Source organism: Dermacentor albipictus, chromosome 10 (assembly GCF_038994185.2).
Source record: "Dermacentor albipictus isolate Rhodes 1998 colony chromosome 10, USDA_Dalb.pri_finalv2, whole genome shotgun sequence".
Lineage (NCBI taxonomy): Eukaryota > Metazoa > Arthropoda > Arachnida > Ixodida > Ixodidae > Dermacentor > Dermacentor albipictus.
The window spans coordinates 54,846,500-54,870,918 of NC_091830.1; the positions used below are offsets into that span (position 1 = coordinate 54,846,500).

General features: G+C 43.3%; 1 protein-coding gene across 2 annotated transcripts; it reads right to left on the minus strand.

Annotated features, from left to right (window-relative positions):
• Positions 1-2,459: 2,459 nt before the first annotated feature.
• Positions 2,460-22,466, minus strand: LOC135907616 (trypsin-1-like). Of its 2 annotated transcripts, XM_065439294.2 has the most exons (8): positions 22,107-22,464; positions 19,023-19,050; positions 16,776-16,849; positions 15,426-15,541; positions 9,640-9,778; positions 5,693-5,807; positions 4,785-4,936; positions 2,460-3,604 (listed from the first exon to the last, which is right to left on the minus strand). In XM_065439294.2, the coding sequence occupies exons 1-8, from the start codon at positions 22,152-22,154 to the stop codon at positions 3,362-3,364; spliced, it is 915 nt and encodes a 304-aa protein (XP_065295366.1). In that variant the 5' UTR covers positions 22,155-22,464; the 3' UTR covers positions 2,460-3,361. The 2 variants fall into 2 exon arrangements, with proteins under 2 accessions (XP_065295366.1, XP_065295367.1); XM_065439295.2 differs by lacking the exons at positions 16,776-16,849; positions 19,023-19,050 and having other exon boundaries at positions 22,107-22,466.
• Between the last annotated feature and the right edge of the window lie 1,953 nt (positions 22,467-24,419).

A 24,419-nucleotide genomic window follows, 5' to 3' on the forward strand; every position in this document is an offset into this window, starting at 1 on the left:
CTCTACAAAACAGCTAATCCATACCCTGAAAAGGCAGGTGCAATAAGATACATTGCACTCTTAAGGGTATTTTCTTGTATTTATAACTACCCCGTGCATTCACAGAAAATGGTGTTCCAGCCAACTAATTCGCCTGAATTACTGGTATGAAAGGGTCATTTTTTTCACAACTGCAGCATTTTTCTCGACGTGTGTTACAGCCGAAATGCACACAGATTTTTTTATAGCGATATTGTTGTATTATGTCACTGCCCCCTTGTTCAGGATGTCTGCTGAAGTAATAGTGAAAATATTTCCAGCACATTTAAATTGTAACAGAAACCTGAGAAGCTGCGCAGCACTACGGAGCAGTTTGAACTTCTGACCTAAATGTTAGCAGTTGGAGCTACTACGTCTCGGCCACTCCCCTTTTCTTTTTCTTTATTGCGTTGTTCATCGTTTGACTGGCATTTCAATATACAGGCATATGAGGCAGTCACATTCTGATGCAAATATGTATGGCATTCTTTTTTCATCTTTCAGCTCGTCTAGGAATGTGACTGGGACTTGCGGGTCAGATTGGATCCTAATCGCTTTTCTAAGTTGAACAACATATTTATGAAGTTTTCTCGTACTTGTCTAGCATTTTCATTGGCGTTGCCATCCTGCATTCACCGAAGCCATCACAGAGAATAACAGATCACCTAAAGAGGGCGTTAGTGCGTTTAGTAGCTGAACTAGGTTGACGCCATTCTCTCCTCTTTATTAATGAGCAGGCACCATGCTGAAACAACTCAAGTGGAGCTAGCAGTATATCTAAAAAAGCTGGAAGCAAATAGAAGGACAAGATGGTTGTGTCGCCCCGCTTTATGAACGGGGCGTGCCACCGTCTTAATAATTGCTGTTATTTATCGGTAGTAGATTGTTCCGCATGCACTGGCGAATGTATTCCAACCGATAATGCATGAAAAAGTACATTACTGCGCAAAATGTTGAGCTGGAGCCAATGACACACCACAAAAAACATTCGCCTAACGAACGAGGATTTACTGAGTGACTATGCTTCGCGGTCGATTGGCGGCTGTCATATGAAACAACTACGAGAGAAGATTAAGTTAGAAGAAGCTAGTGTACCAGATTGAAATTTGGCTTAGGAAAGGACTCTAAATCTTCTGCTTTTCAACTGGTGCCGCCATGCACATGAAGCAGCAGGATAACATTACATAGCCTATACTGTGACCTTATTAGGTGCTCGAACAATGAGCTGCCGCGAAGCGCTGGAAAACAAACTCTAGAAAAGTTCAAGTGCCCGAGCATCCTAAATTGTGTGAGGTGTGTGTCGTGCAGAAAACACCTTTTGACCACGCTGAAAAAAATAGTAGGCTGTCCTAAACACCTTCCACTAACGTTTACGCAAATTTAATGTTTTCACTAAATGTAAGGGTGCAGAAAGGGTGTTTTTATATTCAGTACCCCCCCAGAGAGCGTAATTTATTTAAGTGCACATCGCTGCTCAAGAGCACGCTTCCAGCTTCATTATATACAGCTACTGCTTCTGCTGCTATATATAGATTGATTTTGGAACAACGTCTTCATAATGTGAAGATAGTATTAGCAAATAGCTGCAGCTGAATCCTCAAATTTTTGTTAAGAGCTTGGAAGATTCTTACAAACAGCTCCATCTTCAATACAACTGATATATTCTAGAGCATGTTCTTCATTAATGGCTCTGTCTGCACAAAAAAAAAGAACGCGATGGAATTTCTATGGCCCTTATAACCCCCTGGCATTTTAACGCTCGGATGCAGTAGGCAACAAAATATAAGCTGACGATTTCTATAGAGCCCGCAATTTGTGAACAGCCTTCCGTGGGCATTGTATTGTCCCGAAGTAAGCGCTGTTCGTTGCTTGTGTTCGTTGCACTTATTGTGTAGAAAATGTGCTTGCAACAGCTTGTGGTTTCCGAGCTCGTCTTTCCTAATCTCCCGAATTCCCGAGCCTGTGCGCGCATAAAGTTAAATTGTAGTTTTTTGTTGACGAGTATGTGAGCAAACAATGTAGCGCAGGTTGACGTTATCAGTATGTTTGTGAGCCCAAGCACAGACGCTGTGCAATATCTTCATGTACAATTATCACCGATGGAAACTGCGATACATGGAGGGCATGGCTGCCTGCCCTTTTTTTTTTGCCCACCGTGGGCATTGGGTACAGCCAGCTGATGTGCCGTGGTAAGCAATGAAATGGTGAGCGCTTTTTTTAGGCATTGTGTTTGCATTTCGTCTCGACCCAACCTCCAAGTGAGCCAGAAAAGTGCAGGCAACCAGGATTTTCGAGTGTCACGTTTCAAGCGGTGAGCAATGTACACATACTTAAAAAAATAATTTGGGTTTATCTATAATCGAAGCAGTGTAATAGAGTAAAAAAAGTTGTGGGAATTTAATGCTGAAAATCTCGGTATGAGGGTAAAAAAATACCAAGAATACACCTAATATACCTTTATTCGAGGTTTTTCTTTAGCGTCCAAAGCTACAATTAACGTGATTGAGCACAGAACGAGGAACCGCCTTCCGGTCTCAGTGGCATTCTATGTATGCGACGTACACAAGTCTCTGCTTCTGCAGTATGTAATGAGGAACTTTATTTAGGTCCTGAGGGATCAGTCTGGGACAGATGCTTAACTAACTGTAAGAGATGGTGGCAACCCAACTGCATACAAACTCTACAGGCTGTGCAGAGTATGGCAGCAATTCTGTATAATAAATCAAAACTACTGCTTTGTAAAGGAACCTGGTGGAAATCACTCAGCAACAAAAGAGAATGTATTCCGTGCTACTCGGCTGATTCATCCGTTGTTATTAGTTTCATGGTGAATAGATTTGTTGTACCATAATGTACTGCATGGTGAAAATGAGCGTTTCTTTCTGTGTATTCTTAGCGCATGACGGTTTTGGCGCGTAATGTGAACTATTGCCTAAATGACCACAAGCAAAGTGCCCCCCCCCCCCTCACCACCACTGCCGGATGAGCTTAACGCCTACTAGGTGACTTCGCTTAAGAAACATCACTTGATGTACTCGATGGACTCAAACACGAACCATTGCTTCAGATAACTACAATGAACACAACACCTCCTCAATTTTGATATCAATCACGCCATTAAATGGCCTCTAAATTGCGACGGATCCGATTCCGTCCTCATTATTATTATTGCTCGTTCTAGCACAAAGTTGTCGCGTACCATTCCTTAGGATTCATTCGCGTTATAATGCCACAAATTGCGAGAACTGAATACATGCACGATGCTGCATTTTACACTTAGCAAACGATGAATAACGTATTCCTTCACCCAGTAATTGGCGGAGCGTGTGTATGCAACGCTCAACTATGTATTCGTGCTTATTAATGGAATTATCGTCCGATGCACTGTCCAGTCGATACGTTCACCTTCACTGTGGTGTTTTTCATCCCGGGCAAGCTCCTCCTTGATCCAAGGTACGTAGGTTGAAACGCGTGTGTACAGGCTTGGCTTGTCACCACGCGCACAGCCGGTGCCAAAAGAAACAAGCCCAACCTGGACTGTCTTGCCCAGCTTTGACCATACGGTCAATGGACCACCTGAATCACCCTGCGAGGTGAAAAAAAATTAAACCGGATGTATATATCTAGCGGTATATTGGAGCAGGTCCATTTCATAACAGACTTATTGAAATACGGAGCCCAAAGTGTTAAAAGTGGTACTGCGGGCGGAGGGGCTCAGAAGTGGGCATACATTGCCGATGCGAGTACAAGAACAGCGTGGGTACTCGTAAATTTGGCGGAGCTTCACCCAAGCGCATTTCTCTTTTATTTGATCTAGGGCGATACAATGCTTTGCTGATTTCTGCCCCCATACCATCACCTGAATGTTTAATTCACCCTTTCTAGATCTCTCCCTACACTTTCAAAGCAGTTGCACCTTTTAAAGAGTGTATTTGTCCGACAACACTACCTGTCATCTGCCTCACTTGCCTTCCCTTTCTTCTAATTACTGCGATCTCTACTTTCCTGTCGAAAAGGTTAGGTCACGCTGATAACGCGCATGCCATTCGTGACGTGGAAGTACCGGGCTCGTCGCGTTAAAAAAATGAAATGCGGGCAAGACAGATGACGATCATTGTTGTGGGAGAAGTTACGCCCCAAACGGTGAAAACTTTTTTCAGAGTATGTAATTTAGACCCATTTCGCTTTATCAAGTCGGGTGTCGAACAAACACATCGCACACATTCAAAACGGCCCAGGTTTCAGCCAAATGCCGTGGCACCATGCGTTCATACAGTACCTACATGATAGTGATATACTTAACTAAACCTGAAAGTGGATTCCCTATTACAGGCCTCATAGAAACGACCGGTTCGGGATTTAGTCCCTAAGAAAGATTTTAGCACTCTATGCGTCAAAGAAAATAAAGAGTAAAAAAGAAGAAAAATACAGCTTTTTGTCAATATTCAAATACTTATCAAAATAGTCATCGCGAATAATTTATCTTACAGCATATTGCTTAGCGTTATATCAAGGTATTATTCCAACTATTACTTCTTTGTGTGTTCCGGTTCGTGGAAAAAAATAACCGTGCAATAGGTGGCCAGTTGTGAATATTGTACTCGTTGATCCTTACTCATGGAGAAATTTTGCGAGTTTCGTGGCTATTTGCACAGTCTCTTACATTACTCAAACTTGGTGCACTGGGTACTCAGGTGATGGTACTTCGACAATGTATCCACAGCACGTGCGGGAGTGGAAGTTAACACATATTACGAAGCACTAACCTGACAGCTGTCTTTGCCTTCCGCGGATGTACAAAGAATCATCGAATCGTTGAATGCTTCAGCTTGTTCTGCTGTGATGAATCCCGACTTGCACATATCATAAGGAAGGATGAGTCTATTTATATAGAGGAGGTGTTCGGATGGGTCGCCGTCTGCAAAAAGAAAGAGATATGTGAATTTAAGAGCGTCAAAGCTCAGCGTAGCGATAAAATGTTCTCGTCCGTAAAGCTCATGATGTTAGTTGAGAACAATTATATGGTCCGGTTGATACTACGAGACTTTACTTTAAGTAGTGCACAGAAGTGCACTTCAACGCTTCCCATCAATGATGATAAGGCTTATAAACATGGACAGTTAGAGCATATGTAAGTGGTTATAAAATATACGGAAAATCTGGCGTTGCAGTGGCATAATGTATCAGCGCATCTTGCATGATAAAACAGGCATTGAAAGAGGGAATTACATGCCCGAGCCAAGTAATGTCTTCAGTCGACTCGACCGCTCAAGGAAGGTGCGCGAATACAGTTGCACTATGAACCGTTTTACCAATTCCTTCTTTCCACAAATGGTGACAGGCGGATTTGTTGCAGGAAGATTCTGTTTCGATGTTCTGTAATCACGATTCATCCCCCCCCCCCGCGTTTGTGAGAATGCGTTACTGTCTTAATTTGTTTATATTTTCTGTTACGTATGAAAACGTTAACTTATCGCACCTTGATGTCACTTCACTTTACATATTCATTGCTTCTTTCTGTGAGCAATTTAACATATATTTCTCGAACTGTCCCCTGTGCGATAATGGCTTCAAGGTTGCGCACGGATGTTGGAAATTTATAAATATTAGTAACGCAGCAATAGGGCATCAGATCGTAAACTAACTAGGACGTAAATAGAGTAAACGGACTTACGTTCAGACACCCTTCCCCAGCCTGAAACGACTGCTTCTCTATTGGTTAGCGACAGCTGTTGACGTGGAAGACATACTGGCACCACATATTGGTCGAACTCGAGCGCATATCTAAGCTGAGTAGGCAGGGAAAAAACAAGAAACCTGTGTTACACCTGCACAAAATAATACATGTTTTAGTACTTTATTATGTATCTTTTATTACATACTAAGATAGTGCTTATTTACATCACTCATATTGAGCGCGGTGATAATTAGATGACTATTGGAAAGGTTCAGGAGAAAGCTGCTACTCTAACGTTACAGCGGGGATCAGAGCGGCCTGAGAGCACTCAGCCAGCTATCTGACAACTGTGCTGCCTTTCGATATCATAGCTAAGTGTTCTGGCTATGCGCTATAATGCTTCAGTTCACTTTGAGTTTTCACAATTTGTATGTTACCAACAGATAATAATCTAATATCAACTGCATCATCATCATCAGCAGCAGCTATAGCAGCAGTCTATTTTGATGTCACTGCAGCACGAAAGCCCCACCCAGCGATTTTCTCTGTCTTGTGCTGGGCGATTGCAAATTGCGCACTTATATTTTATAATTTCATGAACCCACTGATTTTGCTGCACTGCGTTTTCCTTTCCATGGCCCCATTCTGTAACTACTGAGCCATTGATAACGCCTTACGCGTTACACTGCGTGTCCATCTCCATATTTTTCTCTTAATGAGAAGTAGAATATCGGCTATCCCAGTCTGCTCACTGATCCACACTGTTCTCATGGTACACTGCATGGTACATTTTAAATCAATTGCTTTATGAACAGTTTCTGGGGCTTCTGAGGCCAGCCGTCTTCGGTACCAGACGGCTGGGAGTCCACACAGGATGATGTAGCAGCAATGTAGGGGAGCCGCAATGATTCATGAGTGACATCACGGATCTTCACTTCTTCAAATGGCTGGTAAGTTTTTATATCACCAGTGGTTGATCAGTCCTTGTACACGAGTAAATTACCGGTATCGTCGGAGAGAGAGAGAGAGAGAGAGAGAACAACTTTATTCAACCAAGGGATTTCGGGCCCACAGGTCCCTGGGTCTTTGCGCTACTTCACTGCACTACACGGTAATTGAGGTGACAGAGTTCCATGACGTGGGCAGCGTGGTCAGCGGTGACATTCCGCCTGACTGGCTTCGTCGAGCGTAGCGTAGGTGGTAAGGAGCTGCAAGCCCCGCAGTGAGAGGTCCGGTGCGCAATCAAGGAGAATGTCGATAAGGGTATCGTAGGGGAGGTGGGTGTATTTGGTACAGGAGGGCATGTGCGCTCCCAGTGGATGCGTGAGAGGAGATAGTGGGGAAGAGGGGTTGCCCTTCTGAAGGCAGCGCCATAATATTTAGTGCTGATTCTCCAGAGATTGATGGTGGTTGGGCAAGGGAGGATATAGCTAGCGTTCGGCGCAATATACGTCGGTCAGCTCGCTGAAGGAGTACATCCGTTCCCTGGAAGAGGCCGACTCCGCATCCACCACCGTTCGGTTGATCAGATCTCGGGCGAGGTCACTAGCGGATTCCTTGATGGTCGGGTATCCTTGACAGATGGCGAATGTGGGCTCTGAGACAGTCGACAGCTACATGTGTCTGGATTATATGGTCTCCCGCGACGGCAATTGTTGTTGCTGTTGAGGTGCACCATGGCAGCCCGTGCGTTAAGTCCGTGCGGATGTAGATGATTACTTTCGTGCTCGCACCACATGTGGACGAGTCGAAAGATTCGTAACGGGGAAGTCTGAGTGGAGTTGATGTATTTGGTTCGCAAATGACCAGTATGCGGAAGCGATTTGTAAAAATGAATCGGCGAAAGTCTGCTATACGGGCCCTTAGACCCCTGGCATTACACTGGAAGATCGGCGCACTTTTAACTTCAGTGCGGAAGGGGACTATTGGTCGAGCCATGATCCTTAAACGATGCTAGCAAGCACTGGATTTAGTGCATCCAGTATTTGCAGAGCAATTCGAGCTGCTGTTTCAGCTTGTTCAGTATGATGCGCATTGTATTAATTAGTGATTGCAGCATATCAGCCACCTGCCTGTCTTGGTCGCACAAATCGCCGACAGTAGACGTCGGGGGTTGTCCAGCGAAAGTTTACTGTGATTCTGTTGGTGAATTCTGTCGTTTTGGTACAGCCGGTCAAGCTTCTGCAGATCTGATCTTTTCAGTGGCCTTCTTCTTCGCGGTTATTTTCACAGTGTCCGGCTTGGGCGGCAGAGGAGGAGGTGGTGTTGTAAGAAGCGCCATGCGCGTCGCAGAGAGAACAGCCTTCCCAGAGGAGCGCCGGTGATGCGAACGTCGCTTCCTGATTTTATCGGTGGCCTCGCGATGAGATGAATGATATCTGACCATCTCTTTCAAGATTACCATTTCTTTCTAATGTGTGGGGATTTCTTCGATGAAGCTTCATGTGATCCTGCGCAGTTTGAACACTTCATTACAGTTGCGCCACATTTATCTGCAGCGTGGGGCTCGCCGCAGCGGGAGCATGCTGCCTGATTTTTGTAGACGCTTCTCACGTGTCCCACTTTCATGCATTTGCGGCACTGAAGAGGTTTTGCAATGAAAGCGCGCACTGCATGTCTAAAGTGTCCCACTTTAACATGCGAGGGTATATGTTTACCCTTGAATGCTATTTTCACGCAGCGTGAACTGCCTAGGCGGTTAACGTCAACAATGACCTCATCAGTGGCTGGCTTGATAAGAATCGGCAAGTCGTTATTAAGGATGGCGACGTCTACATCGTAGATAACGCCAGTGACTACGTCAGATCCCAGAGGGATGTAAGAGCGCACCTGAATGCCATCGAGGTCCGTTACGCTGCGTAGAGTGGTCAAAGCAGCCGCATGCTGGACATCAACCCCCAGTAGATTTTTTTGGCTGTTCACTCGAATGTCCGATATTTCATTTGGCACCAGGGCTTTCAGTGACATCGACACAGATTGCCTGTTAAGAAGCTTCAGGTTGACGGTGGGAAGCAGGGGCACAAATATGATGGTATTGGCGTCCGGCCTCTGCGTCTGCCTCACTGTTTGCGTGCTTGACGATGAGGACGTCCGGGTGTTTCTTCTCTTCGCTCTGCGGCTCTGCACAAGCTGGAAGTCGTCATTGGAAGTGTCCTCACTGCTGAGAGAGTAGACATGGGTATCCTCGCTGTCGCTGTCACTCTGCTGACCGATGCGCTTCCTGGAGGCGGCCGCCGCTGACGCCGCGGCCACCGGCACACGTACGGGGTCGTCCACTTCCATTACGACCGAGCAGGGAGCGAGGACCAGCGGAGGAACTTACGTTCTCACAGAAATAAACCGGAGCTAGAAGGTGCAGTGCTGTATCAAAAGACACTTCGTCGTCGTCTCCCTTTTTCGCATAAATGATGAGAAAAGTGCTTGTGTGTAAATCAGTTCATAACTGGAATCAGTGAAACTGAAATGAGATGATAAGTGATAACTGATATTGACCCTTGGGGATATCAAATACAAGATTGGTAATCCTTTTAGCACTACTGACTATTGGGTGGGTCGGTACGCGAAGTTGGATGATATTTCAGCGCTAGTAGGCAAGCACGAAAAAAAGATGCAGACACCACGACGCTATATATTGTAGTTTCTTCTCGCCAAATACATACATATATACATAATGCAAAGCAATGCCATTCCTGGTAAAGTTTTGACAGTGCTAAATGAATGAAACTACAAGGAAAAAATTGTTCATGTTTCGTGGTCTCTACGCCTCCCTCATTTCTTTGCCTGCTGGCGGTAAAATGATATCCAAAGATGTCTTACATTCACTATTACCTGTTAAGATTACGAGCCTTTTGCCGTAGGTCTCGATCATATGAAACAAACATCGTTCACTAAATTTTCGAATTTCGTTCAAGCACTTATGTGAGCAAGAACTACATACCCCTTACCTTAAGAAGGGCGATATCGTTGGCCAATGTATCCCAAGTGAATTCTGGGTGGATTATTATCTTATCCACAATGACATTTGGGCCTTTCGACATCTCCGTGGTGTTGTAGTAGATTCTGGTCCAGAATGGCAGTTTCCCGCTGCAATAGAGCAAATAAGGAAACAACACCATGAAAATTTATTGACTCTAATAGTAGGTTTTTCAAAGAAGTCTAAGAGTTAGAGCAACACCATGCATGCCGCTATAATAAAATGAAAAGGCAATGTGGCATTACCCTAGGGCATATTTCTACTGCTGTGGCAAAGTGCAACCAAGTACACCCATCACTTTTAATTCTTGTTGTTGACCTACGCTATGGGTCTCATATATATTTGGGTTTGACAGCCTGTCAGAAATATTGTGTAGAGACTTCCTAGTCCCTTTTGCATTTCCTCATGACAGTGTCATAGACATAAAGAGCACCGAATACATGAGATTGGGGGAAGGCCTAGAGAAACAGATGTTCATAATCGAATTGGTGGAAACTACGCATATGTAGCAATACCTTACAGGTCTTTGATGAAAAAACATAATTTTAACACAGAAACAAACAGCGGCAGATTAAGAAGACCTCACTTCCTAACAATAGCGTGTTTACTCAAATGACTTCACTTCAGTCTAAGCAGAGGCTCCTCGCTCAAGGATGATGTAAGGATGATGGTGATGTTGCGGTTTAGTCTTTCTCACCTTTAGTCACATTTTATCATTTGCTTCTTGAGATGCGCGAATAGAAATATATTTTCCTACTACTAATTGCATATGAATCGTAAGTATAAACATCGACTCGGGTATTGCATAATTGAAGACACGTGTATTATATATTCAGCATGAATATTCATGTCGATATACATACGTACCATGCCTGCCCTGAATATAACCTTAAAATGCATCCAATTATCAGAGACAGAGCGTCGTTTTTCTTCGCAAGATTACTTATTGTGATTCTTGATAGCTATTGTTGGTTTTAATGACCAATAAGAACAGCCTCTTAGCATCTTTACAGCCTGGTTGCAAACAAGCTCTCTAAGAATGAAATACTGCTGAAGGACTACCTTTCCTAAAATGTTAAGTAGGTTACCAAAACCTAAGTAGTTTAAGAAAAAGAAAGCGAAAAATCCACTGATAGACTTGCATGCCGTTAATACATGAAAGCGATTCCTCTCCAAGAAAGGCCTTGATTGTAGCGTCTGTGATAAATCTACAACATACATAGACTTACAAAAATTTTTATGACAGTCCTCGAGCAACAATCACGTTTGTCATGCAGGCTTCAGTCGAGAAACAACAAAGCTTGCATTATGCCTTTTGTTTCTGCATTCCTTCGAAAGCTTTTGCCATTGTTTATCAGGCTGAGCAACTCAACGAGACAAATTAGTCAGGTAGAAGATCAGTGTATTGCTCTGTGACATCCTTGCGACATTTAAGAACCTGTATTCGCAACGCTTGATAATAGAATTCGTTTTTCACCTTGAAGACTAACAGCTATTTGTTGTGAAATATGTGGGAAGTTGCGAATATTCTGAAATGCCTCTAGTACTATTTAGCACAAGAATACAAATAGCGTGTAATGTTCCATTCATAATCGAAACCCTGAAAATTCAACCACCCGTACATTTTGTCCCCACTTGGCTGCTTCCGTTACCAACTACACTTCTCTGTAGCAAAAGGCTTCTCCCTCTATGCGCGTCCTGACCCCATTATGTTCACTAAATGCTTCACTCTCGGTACTGTTTCATGCTGCATTTTAATCCGTTGACATCATGATCGCTCTTCACGCCTTTTCAAGGGGCTTTGTATGTTTGTAGGCACCTAATCACTTTGCCGCCGACCTGGGTCCCTAGCTTTCAATGGGCCAGTGTTCGAACTGTCTATCTCATGTTCACGGGTTACTGCCTGAATGAATGGTCGAATGGGTAGCGCATCAAGCTGCAGTGCTGAGAGAACAGGGTTCGAGGCCAACCGTCGAAACAAGTTAGGTGGCTGAGTATGCGTCAGTGGGTACAAATGTGTCACTCTTCAACGAACACCTTTCCCTGTGACATGGGTCCCTGTAGACGCGGGGCTGGGTAGCTAACGCTAACGGGAACTCGGAGCACTGGGTGGTAAAAGCGCTGGATATGTTTGAAAGACTGGATATGTGCCTCTCGGTCTGTGCTCGTATTCAGTGAACGTCTACAATGCCAAGTTGGGTCACTGGGTATGTGTCAGTGAGAATGTGCTGTTCTACAAAGACGAAAAAAATATAGCGCACGAACCATCTTTGATGATAATCTATGGTAATGCGAAGGATTTCCCCCCTGCACTTGGCGCAAAGTCCCAGCAAATCCACGTCCTCCCGGGAAAACGCTTGCTCCAGGACTACCATGGATTGGTGTTCCAGTATTTTTTTAGCTTCAGTGCCAAACAGAAACGTGAAATATTAAAAAGTAAGTGAAAAAAGATTTCTCCTATCCTAACGACGCTCATATCAAGACTGCTATTACTTAGAAAATTCCTTCTATGGAAATGTATCTCGAGAAACCACTCGATTTAATTCCTATATCGCATTATTTACGCTGCAGTAATTCGGTATAAGCTGATAATTCAAATAATGTTTATTTAATAACGCATAAGCTGTTCTGCTAAAACGTAGGTAGGAGCTATGTGCCTCAGAAAGCTTTAACACATTCATTTCCCGGTAAAAGTCTCCCTTTTAAATGCGTTCATTACTTACATAAAATGAACGATGCGTAGAGGCACTTTCTTTTTAGAATTCACTGAAGTACCCGGTATGCATACGTGCAGACTACCTGTGCAAGGGCCATTGCGTGCCGCCTGATCAATGGCATTGGACGGTCTAAATTTTATCGTGATTAGCATTTTTTGCCTAATTCAGGCGATTTGAATCTATCTATCTATCTATCTATCTATCTATCTATCTATCTATCTATCTATCTATCTATCTATCTATCTATCTATCTATCTATCTATCTATCTATCTATCTATCTATCTATCTATCTATCTATCTATCTATCTATCTATCTATCTATCTATCTATCTATCTAGATTATTCTGCCGAATCAGTGGCCCAAGTTATCTATCACCTCGGGGCACTATGTAGCTATACGTCCTGTTGATGCCTTCGTGTTCGTTCCATTCGTGTCATTCAAGATTCGTCGTCTGACTCTCGTGAAGCTGTCGTTAAACCACTTACGCCGACATTTAGTGGCCGAAAACCTTCACTAGTTTGGAACACTGTGCACGTTCCCTTGGTCATGAACCCGCAGTGGTCGTTTCGGTGACGTCATTTCTGCTTTGGCATCCGATTTTAGTCATGCCGTTGTCGTCACGCCATCATAGTCTTACTGTCGTCATGCATTTCTCACACCGCCATCATGATGACATTGTAGTCGTTCTTTGGACTTCACTATAGCTTGAGCATTCGACTCTCAACAAGTCGTCCTAGTGATTCATTCTTTGTCATTATATAGTGACTAAGCCTCTATTGTCATGACATCATCGTTATTGTGTCGTCATCAGATAGCCGCTATCATGGAGCCGTTCTAATACTCTTGTCATTATGCATCACGGTCGTGATATTATGGTTGTGCCTTCGACTTCACTGCAGCTTTGTCATCCGACTCTCGCGACGTCTTTGCAGTCGCACTATTCTCGTCATACAGACTTCGGGATATACTGGTCGTGACGCAATTGTCGTCATACTGTGGTCGTTATTCTAGTGTCTTCATACTATTGTTATTGCGATGTCGTCGTTGTACACATCGTCGTTGTACACTCGTGGCGATGCCTTCATCATCATACCGCCATTGTGAAGGCATTGTCGTCGTCTCATAGTCGTCGTTATAACTTGGCTACCATCTTGACAAAGTTGTCCATACGATTGTCGTCATGCCACGGTCATCATGCTTTCTTTTTACCACCGTCAACACACCAGTAACGTCGTTTCATTGTGGTCATGCTGCAATCATCACACCTCCTAAATCGGTGCATCAACATCATTTTTCATCATTCTATTGTAATCATGCTGTCGTCATTCAATCGTGAGCGTGCAGCAATTTCATGTTATTGTCGTAAGACAGTAGTTATAATGCATCCGGTGTCATACCACAGTGGTCATTTCAGTTTCGTCCTGTGGTGGTCTTCAAACCACCGTCGTAATCCTATTGTCCTCTTGTCGGGGCGCTGTTGTCGAGAACTCGACGTGGTCCCTTTGTGGTCATGTCATCGTCAGGCTGTGTAGTTACACCATTCTCAAATTTAGGCATCGTCTATGTGTCCTTATCATACAGTTCTCGGCATGCCGCCATGTTCATGGCCAATCATGGGAACTGAGGGCCGTAGCAATGTGGCGCAACACCAGCGTATGTCGGTATAAACCATGTAAGTGAAGTTCACCCCTACAGAAGTCAAAAGTATCTTCAGGAAATCGCAATGCCGTTGAATCTTTCAAATGCTAATCGCGTTACCGTCGACAGTCATCGAGAAATGGGTTCTGTAATAAATGTTTTATATGTGGTTCATGGAGGAAGAAAAAAACATTCTAGCCGGAGTCCTACAGCTCGCAGGAGATGTCGTAAATGTCAAATCCCCAAACGCTATTATTTCCTATGGAAAGTTTGACGGTGTTCTACTGCAAATTTCAAGAAACGCATGGATGAATTGGCAATATTTATGATTACTAGCTGCTCTAGGGGGCCAAAGGTACCGGTGCAACCGGTAAACAGAGGCCTAAGGAATGCACCTGAGATTGGAATGAAGCTTGCGGTGTGGCATTTCCAAGGCACCAAAAGGGCAGCGGGAGTATCAAAGAGGCCTGAGGATGCCAGGGGGTGTTCGCATATAAGACTGGTCAGCTATAGCGAACAGTAAATCCAGCCCCCCTCCACCATCTAGGCGCACACAGGCCTCGGTGCCTTGCCCGTTGGTCAGTCTGGTTTCCAGCATGTTTTCTTTCCTGTTGCCACTTTAGGGCCTTAGAAGCGCTGCTAAAATATGCCCTATAATGACAAATTGTTGCAAGATCACATTAGGACAGTTTTTTAGGCTTGTAGCGTAGCTCAGAAAGAGCAAAAAGGAAAGTGGAAGGGGTATAATGAACCATTACTCTTTCTACCTTCCTTTTTGCTCTTTCTGAGATGCGCTACAAGCCTAAAATTGTCAAGACATATTAACTCGCCCAAACTACCACGCTTTTGACATTAGGACTGATTAAAAGAAACAAATTGACGCCGACCATGAGGCAACGTAGCTGCAAACTTGTGACGGAGTGTTCTGCGCTACCGCACAGCGCAAATTTTGCAACACCCGTTCCAATCTTGCCAAAAGTTTGATGGTGTTTAAAGTCCATGCGCGTACAGAGTCTACAGCAAAGATAACAAAGATAATTATAAGTAACGCGTGGTTATGTAATATATAGTGCCACTAAGTATTGCTATTTTCAGAAGCTATGGCAAGCTTCCATGATAAAAAATATTGTATTCATATTCCACGCAATCTGGTGTCGAGAGTATTTCTTTCTGCCTTCAAGTAAGACCACTGAACATCAATACCCAAAAGATGAAAAGAAAAACTCCCTTTGCCATAGGGCGAACGTGTGACATAGAGCGAAATTTTGTGGTGATCACATTCTGCTTCGTTAGTGACCTGACCTATGCGCCTCACTTAACGAGGTAAACCCGACCTATAATTTCCACTGGAACCACTCGTGATGGGAGCCCGTGTTATAGGACAAATAACGTGTACTCACTACGTGTTGATGCAGTGGGCTGCCGTGAGAACGAAACTTGGAGAGATGATGCTTCCACCACACATCGATTCTGTGAAGTTCTTTGCTGACCACTTGTTTGCAATCTGTATATATACCTTGAAGTAGACAAAAATATGACATTATGACGGAGTGGCAGAAAGCGAACGCAGAACCTGCCGTTAAAACAAGCATCTCATGAGCATCCGGCGTTTGCTCATGTTTGTCTGGTCTGGAAAAGAAAAGCTGTTAAGCATAGCAGTTTCAAGTGGCCATTTTCTGAAGCATGGTAAATATGATCTACCATAATATACTCGTCATTGTGATTGAAATGTTTCCTACACTACTTCAATACAATACACTGCTGCAATACACTGCTACAATATACTGCAGGTGCAAAATATAAACTCTACAACAATAGGGAAAATAAAAGTGCTGTTGTCTTCTTTCTTGTCTTTAAGATGTTAACTGATAATAACTGTTCTGTTATTGATTGACGAAGCTTGAAGTTGAATGAGCTAAATTGACACAACTGGTTATGAGAGCTCACTGTGCGGAGAGTTCTTCTATATCGGGCTCGCTGCTTCCTTTTTTTTTCGCACTCAAAGATTGGCACATGGCCATTTTTACCGGGGCCACTATCTAACGAGGCCCCGTATTGAGACCACCACAATAATTGCGTCTGCATTTGAATTTAGTTATATAAGTCTATTGTGCGTCTGTAGTGTGGTACACCGTATGTATAATGTCAGTAGGCAGAAACGTTGAAGAAGCAAAAAAAATGCCCGATTATTGTTTTGTTGATGACTTTCGGTTTTTAACATGCTGTTTCCTGTTAAATGCCACTCTGCAACACTGAATTCTAAGCACGAAACGTCCCTCATTGAATTAGAATAGGAACTGAGGAAAAAAAATGCTTGTGGCGCATGATTTTCTTTTATTTGAAAGAAGGGTCAAAGGATAAATATTGATGCAAGATGCTGACCTGCAATAGTGCCGCATAGTTATTGGAGAGCAAATGCAATTTCCCCCTATGCCTAATGGGACGAGAATTTTCTTTAGGAGCTAGCTTCATGCGAAGCCATAGGTTGCCTGTGTTGAAGCTTACTTCCAGTGTGCTGCCAGGTGGCAAAACATTTCTGCAACATATTTTAAAAAAATTTTGACTGTCATTACTCTTGCGGTATTTTCACACTTCAACGAAAAGTAAGTATGGTCATCGGGTAGATGTATGTCTCGTGCTTAAATAATAGCAATAAGATAAACCTATATTTCAACTTGGAAAAGTTATGCCGGCTTCACTGAGTATATTTCAAAGGCTTATACAAGAGGGTTAAGGTTATGCTTACGTACGATCCAAGGTAATTGAAACTTGGATATTGCCCTCCCGTTGACGATTCGGCTCAATGGGTGTCCAATGCCGCAGCCTATTACCAATGTGGCGACAAAAAAAAAAATAAGATATGCAGAAATCGTAGTTATCGAATCTCGGATGATCTTCGCACAGATTACAAGTTTTCTGAAGGTCAAAACATAGGTCTTTATTCTGTTGTCCACAATATTTTCCTTAATAAAAAAACATTTTAACAAGCTAGAAATTTTGAGCTGTTTTCTAGGTTGTAAAGGCTTCTCGTCTTTTCGTGCTTTCTAAGCTTTCACGCGTGAATTGAGCTACTACCTTGGTTTTCTCCATGAACAGCTGAGTTAGTACAGAATTTTACCCGCAATATTTAGAGAGCAGAGAAAATTATGAAGGACACGGAAAGGGGCGCTACATCTTATCCTGTCTTCAATTAAAATCATAGGCGGAATGCGGAAACACCCGGGTACTTAGATTCAGGTGCACGTTAAAAAACCCCAGGTGGTCGAAACTTCCGGAGTCCTCCAATACGGCGTGCCTCATAATCGGAAAGTTGTTTTGGCACGTAGAATCCTCTAATTCTGTATTAATTCATATCATAGATAACAATAAGTGCACTTGTTTATTTGCCTGGTGAAGTCACCCAAGATCTTATAGACAGATCTATCTCGTGAAATGCACGCTTGTTATTTTTTTTTGTAGTTGTTCCTGCTCAGGGGCTCTCGTTGAATGACTTCCATCAGCACTGAGCATGTGCGTGTGGCCACGTGCTCGGCAGCAATCTTTTCACTCTTGCATGTGTGGCAGTATGGTTCCCGCGCACTGGCTGTATTGCTTTTCTTTTAAATTACTGAATTACAATCTGCTCTCCCTTCATCATCTTATGTATGCGCTGTTCTTTCGCTCTTTTTTTCTTAATTTTGTTATGTGTAGGTCCGACTGGTCTGCAAGTTTGTCAGATGTGTCCTGATTGTGATGTGTGCGTTTAGTAAAGAAACTGGTGAGAATCACGTGACATAGCCAAGTTGGACGATACCGGGTTTTCAGTGGCTCAGGTACGTCTCAATTGTGTATGATTCATACAGTTTGCTTCAATAGTTTGTGATAGCAAAGCGTTTCCACAAGCGCTGTAGTAGAACAGTCAACGACAGACATGTTCATTGTGTCCTCTAGAGAAGTATTCGTTTACGATTGCGCGAATTCTAGCGCTACAGGCAAGCTTTCTTTGCGAAAAGTCGGATTTTATTTTCCTGAGGCCTATTATAGAGAAAACGTACCAGAATAACAATGGCTTCCCAACATTTTACGCTGGCCTTCAAGGACCCCAAGTTCGTGGAATTTCGAGGTATGGTAGGTAGGTTGCTATATTCTAAAATTCTTTATGTGTTACAAATACACAAAGATGTAACATTCACGTACATTGTGGAGTGGATTGAATCCTGCCTCTCTTATTGCCATAAAAACAGCTATATAGAAGCCCCCAGCTGTACTGTAGAAGTGCGCCAGGTTTTGAGCTGCTTCTCTCGAAAACATATTTAAATGTTTGTCTTTTAAAAGTTTGCATATCCAATGCAGCAAACCATAACTGCTGAATGTAGTGCGATAAGTACATAAACGTACGTTTGTACTACATTTATTGGTAGTGCCTATTCCACTTCACGTAATGCTTACTTAACGCATGCGAAGGCCACGACATTGAGCAACTGCTAGCAAGAAGTTTCAATGTCATAATACCTTTCAGCTTGAAGTATGTTAGGTCTGCTTTCATTTCAGCTATCACATTTTTTTCGGACAAAGGAAAAACGTTTAGTTCAGCTGTGTTTACTATCATAAGATATTGACAGTTTTCATTTTTGTGCACCGACACACCTGCACTAAGCAACTTTCGAGCTTGGCTTCATTCTGCACCACTAATAATTGACAGTGTGACGAAATATTTGTACCCAAGAATATCAAACAAGTTGAAAATGATCAATGTGTAAATACAGCTCGAGAACATTATAACGGCATAGGCGATTTGTAAGCACCTACTTCTTATACCTCTGGTGCTTAAGTATTAATTTTACTGATCTAAAACTTGTTAATGAGAAAGTGATTGGCACCATTTTGATATACGCTTGTATATTGTTTCCAAGCAGAGGCATTTTAGGTAGCCAAATTTTACTGCCCTCATTCATAAATGCTCAGCACAATTTTATGTATACAACGCTTAAATGAAATTCATTCGGAATGTTGCTCACCTGGTGCATTTATTGAGTCTGAAAGCACCTGCAGAGAAAGAGACTCATTCATCAGTTTAACGGATGCCAATTAAAAGGAATATGTGTGGTACGTAGCACGCAGTGTCTTATGCACAAGCAAAATTTTTTGCTAACTTACTAACATGCATAGCGTGGGGGACGATGCGGCCCCGCAGTGCTGGCCAACCCGCAGTCCTAGACCGCCTTCGAGCCGCCATGGTCCTCGCCCCTAATCCGTTTGGTTTTCGTTTTATGACGGCGCCACTTCACGTGCCTTCATCGTCCTTCTCTGATTACATCCCTAGCTGTAATGTCGCGGATCAGGGTGCCGATTCCCACTCTGCCACCATGATGAGTATCCTCTGCAAAGTCGGTGACACAAGTGCCCGGCGTGTTGCAGATACGTTACCGCACCTCAACCGGCGAGTTAAATCTTGCGTAATGGTGTACCGAGCGTGGGTGTGGCTGAACAGGCAATGTCCGACTGGCACAGGATCTTCAAGAGGTCGAACATCCTAAGCCTGCCTGACTTCCCGGTCGTACGCCTGGCGAAGATTCAGAACTAAGAACTGAATCCTCCACGTTGCCAACGTCTTGCAAAAGCCCAAAAGTTCTAAACCAGACCAGGACGCAGATGCAGGGTAAGCCATCTCGAGAGCAGCGACATCTTGGGGTGATGTGAACAGGGTTCGAATTTGGCCCGCATCAGTGACAGAAGCAATGACATGCTGTCACGAATTGCGATGACAGTTTCAGCAGTATTACTATTCATATCAAAGTCATAGTTTCTGACAAGACCCCTAGCTATGAATTATGTCCCCAAAGCTAGGACTTGCGCACATTGCAGCCGTCGCCCAAGGGTAAAATGAAAAATTGCGCTGCCGTAACACAAATATACGTATGCTTCCTTGTCTTGTGCATGTTATATGCGTAAGCACAGTTTGGAGGATATCATAAATTAGTTTGGGGGCTTCAGCGCTATCAACTCTTGACAGAAAAAGCGTGGTGCCCACTATATATATATATATGAAACATTGCCTTGGGTTTGCCCAGCTACGTGGCATTTGAATATTTTTATTTTTTCGCGCCTAATGTTGTGTATAGTCTATTTATTGTTCCGCTTTTATTATAGAGCATTTCTGGGTTATAATAGTAATAATATAACTGAAGCTTTCAACAACCAAATGGAACTTCTTTAGCGTACAGAACGAAAGAAATACTCGCATGAGTCAAGGTGAATATTTACCAGAGTTTAGTTATTGGCTACGGTTTCTGACGCACCGCAACTCTGGGAAAGACCCACAACCATGGCGTTCAGCCGCTTGAAATTAGTTCGCAAGTATGGCAGCGCTCTGAACCATCTGTTCATCACAAAGAGCGTGATATTGCGCTCTTTGCACGGTAAAGGTTGTCATTCTTTTCATGCGCCCCTGGGCAAGTATTCATGTTACGACGGATGGTCGTCATGAAAACTTTATACTTTTCGGTGACACTTGTACACATGGCCAAATTCTTCAATCGTAGTTCACCATTTATAACGACGCAATACACTTTTGTTTAACTGGTGTAGGTGAATGCGAAGAAAGTTTTGCGGACCATTCATCAATGATTCCAATAACTGCCAAGTAAGGGGCAGTTATTGGCACACTGCTTCCAATTTTGCGTCAATACAAAGTTCTATATTTGCGAGTGATGACACAAACATTTCGGTATAAAATGAACTGAGGTCATAAAGGGAATCGCAAATAGACAATACTCATGATGTTTTCTTTTTTATCGTAAACTATTAAGCATTCGCTGTTCCATGGACATCTTGCGTACCGCTTGAATGGTAAACTCTGCTGTGCTTTTATGCACACGCATAATCCGGGCTTGAACAATCGACGTTCTGGGGTCATAGATCCTGCCACAGTTGATAATTTTCTCGAAACTAGAATGGCAAGTCATCCCATCGCCTATTTCAGGATGCTATCTGAGGATATCTTCTGTGTTATCATGTTAGCATAGAATGTGATTCAGCAGCGTGATCTGTGCTTCACATGCTTGCCTGCATAACGCCACGATTTGCAAATCAAAAATGCTCAAAGGCTTGCTTTATTTGTTCTTAAGCTCATTTCTACATTTGCATCATTACAGCCAATTAGCCGGTCATACGTTTCACGAAAGTAGACGTTTCAGTTTACCAGCCAGCGCAGCACAGATTTTATTTGGCGATTATTCGTCGTGCAAAACTCCTCGGAATCTAACGGCCATGGAATACAATCTTCCCAACTCGACGTGCTATAGCGACTGCAGACGGCTCTGACAACTTTATACGTGTATACTTTAGTTACTTATTAAGTAAGGGCTAATTAGATCGGAGCGTACATTTACGTTTTGAAAGACGACCAAACTTTTAATTTATTGGCTGCCGCCACTTAACGTTGAAAACGCTTCAAGAAAAGCTTTCAAAATTTAAAGAGGTAATAAATATTCAATAGGCGCTTTCATGAAACTCATTCATCTTGTACAGATTACCATAAATCAAACGCGGTGAAATTGATTGCATGAATAGATATAAATAGGCGTCTAACACTTCCATCTCAGTCACATGGTAATTAGGCGGCAAGAGGTTCATTCGTACTGGGCAGCAGCACTTTCTACTAATACCAACGTCTTAGTCTCAAGGAAGAACAATTCGTTTGCACGAAACTTCAGTTAGAACGGACATAAACATACACAGGGCACCTCGCTTTTCTGAGTTAAACTTTAGGCTAGTAGATTGAGAATGTATGGACGTTGCTGTTCAGTTTTGTGGTGTGTCATGTACGTGTACACATACAAATTCAAGAACACTATAGGAAGATTTCGCATTCCTAGTAAGATTCATATTTACGTCTAATATACTTGCCTCAAATTTTTACCTCGGAAGCTCCATGCACCTGATTGAAGAATATAGTTTCCTAAAGCTGCATGTGCAGCATATCTCAATACCTGTAGGCAGCAGTTTGTGATATTGGCCACGTCTGGATTTGGTATGGAGACGATCAATTTTTTTTAGCGGAAGGGGGTGGGGGGATGTTCAATGAAAACTTCCCATCTTACCTTTTGAAAGACGCAGCCGAAGGCTGTAAAAAGGTAGACATTCAGCATGTCTTCGTCCCAAACGACTTCTCCGATGCTATCACGTATTTTTCGGCACACAGCCTTCAAAACTGGTACGCTGGCCTAAAGTTATGCTGGTCTATCCCGTAGAACACACAAACGTGTAGGATTTGTTTGAAACATCGCGAAGGATAAGCGGGTTGTCAGAAAATGGCGGCTATCCAAGTACAATTGTTCCTATTTTTGCACTGTAGGGGCGCTACTTCTAGATCGAGCTTTTCTTCCTTCTGGCGGCTCGTATGAAGCGGTTGACAAGGGAAAAAGGCCGACCCGAAACTGCCGTTGCTCAATAAGTCACGTTTGCCATCTCCATCACGTGCGATACAGGTGCCAAGTGCGAATACACAGCGATCTACTGCAAACGCCTGAGTTCGTCGAGCTCCCGTTCCAAGTACAATGAAACACGACGAGCGTAATTTACGAGGCAGGTCGTGCATGCGGAAGCCTCGTGGGTGCTCGGAAGTAGAACGACGCACATGAATAAGCTAGAGAAGAAAAGCTAATGGCTCTGATTTCTTGGTAAGGCGCGGCGTGTCTTTTTTTTTTCCTGTTATCGGGAGTATTCATCTGTTCAGCATTGAGAATTTTCATCTGGGCACCGTTTCATGTCAGCTTTGATTGCGTGCACTCAAAATGACGTGAATCAATGCAACTAATGAGTTAAATATTGAAGTTTTGTGAGCTCTGATATCAATCTGTTTCATTTTTTGAAAATTCAGCCACTACCGAAAGCGACAGGCAACAAATAACCTCCAAACAGACAGCATTTCCGGAGAAGTTCACAATAATTGTAACCAGGAAGAAGGGATAATCCAGCGGAGAAAGCAACGTATCTCTCTCTCTCTCTCTCTCTCTCTATATATATATATATATATATATATATATATATATATATATATATATATATATACACTTCCGTAATCATCACGAGTTATCTTCTTTCATCAAGTATATTACGTTATTCTTTTAAAGTACATCATTGCTGCAAAATTGCTAACTTACGCGAGCAGGCAGGAGGCTAATAAGACAAACAGGGAGGGGGGGGCCTCTATATTGCGTTAATCACGACTATACAGACCAACACGCAAAGAAGCCAAGCAATGCATTGGATAATTAGCTGTCATTGAAATTGAACAGGAGAAAACAATTAGGCACAAAAAAGCGGAAAATGAATATCGACGAAAAGACAACTTGCCGCCCGGGGGAGACGAAGGCACGACATCTGCAAGACTAAATAAATAAATAAATAAATAAATAATTAAATATTTCTTTATGAATCAAGATAAATATATTTTATAAATAAACGAATACACGTACAACAGTGCATGCGTAAACCGCCTGGTTTGTTCATTTGTTCGCTTGCCAACACTAACCGTAAGTTTCATATTACAGTGCGGAATCATTCTTTGTAAATTGCTCAGTAGGCGACGTCGCCATTCGGGCTACGACTTTGTGGCTGTTCATAGAGCATTTCTTATAATGCGTATAGCATTCTTTGCTTGGTACATCTATGTCAGTTTATCTTGGGAGGGAGCTATTTATGCTGCCCAGTGCACTGTGTTAAAGGGAAGCTGGAGAGTCGGTCGAATTCAATAAGACGCTCATATACGGATGCGGGAACCTTATAAACCAAGAACGTAAAATTTTGGGCTGGATTTTTCACTTAGGAACGACGTAATTGCCGGCCAAAATTGCGCTGTCGCCCCGCCCAACGTTGAGCGCCGCGTGCTGCTGCTGACAGTGACGATGCGAGCGGAGACCGGAAACCGCGCCGTAGTGACGTCGGTGCTAGTGTTTCGCTCCTTCGCCGTCTCCGCGACCGTGCCTGACCGCGCTTGTTCTTGCGTGCGTGCCGTCATAATCTGCCTCGCTCGAGCTTGGATTCCTTTGTTTGTATGTATGTAGAGTGGTAGTTGACGTGGGCTGCATCGATTGAAGTGGTGGGCAGATCATGCCGGCGTTCTGTGCAGTCTACGGTTGCACGAACACCAGCGGCCGCGACGATGTTCCATTACTCCCCGCAAGACAAGCTTGCAGCTAAGTTGGAGGCTGCTGTTAATCGAAAGAATTTCAAGCGCTCAAGAACAACAGTGCTATGCTCTAACCCCTTCCATGACGAAGGTTACTACCAGAGTTTATCAATAATGTGTGAATGAGTGAGAGTACGACTTTCTGCTAGCAAGCTTCTTAAATGCAGCGGGAAAAGGTCGGGACAACGAACGCACAAAGGCGGGACGGATGCGGGCGGACGGA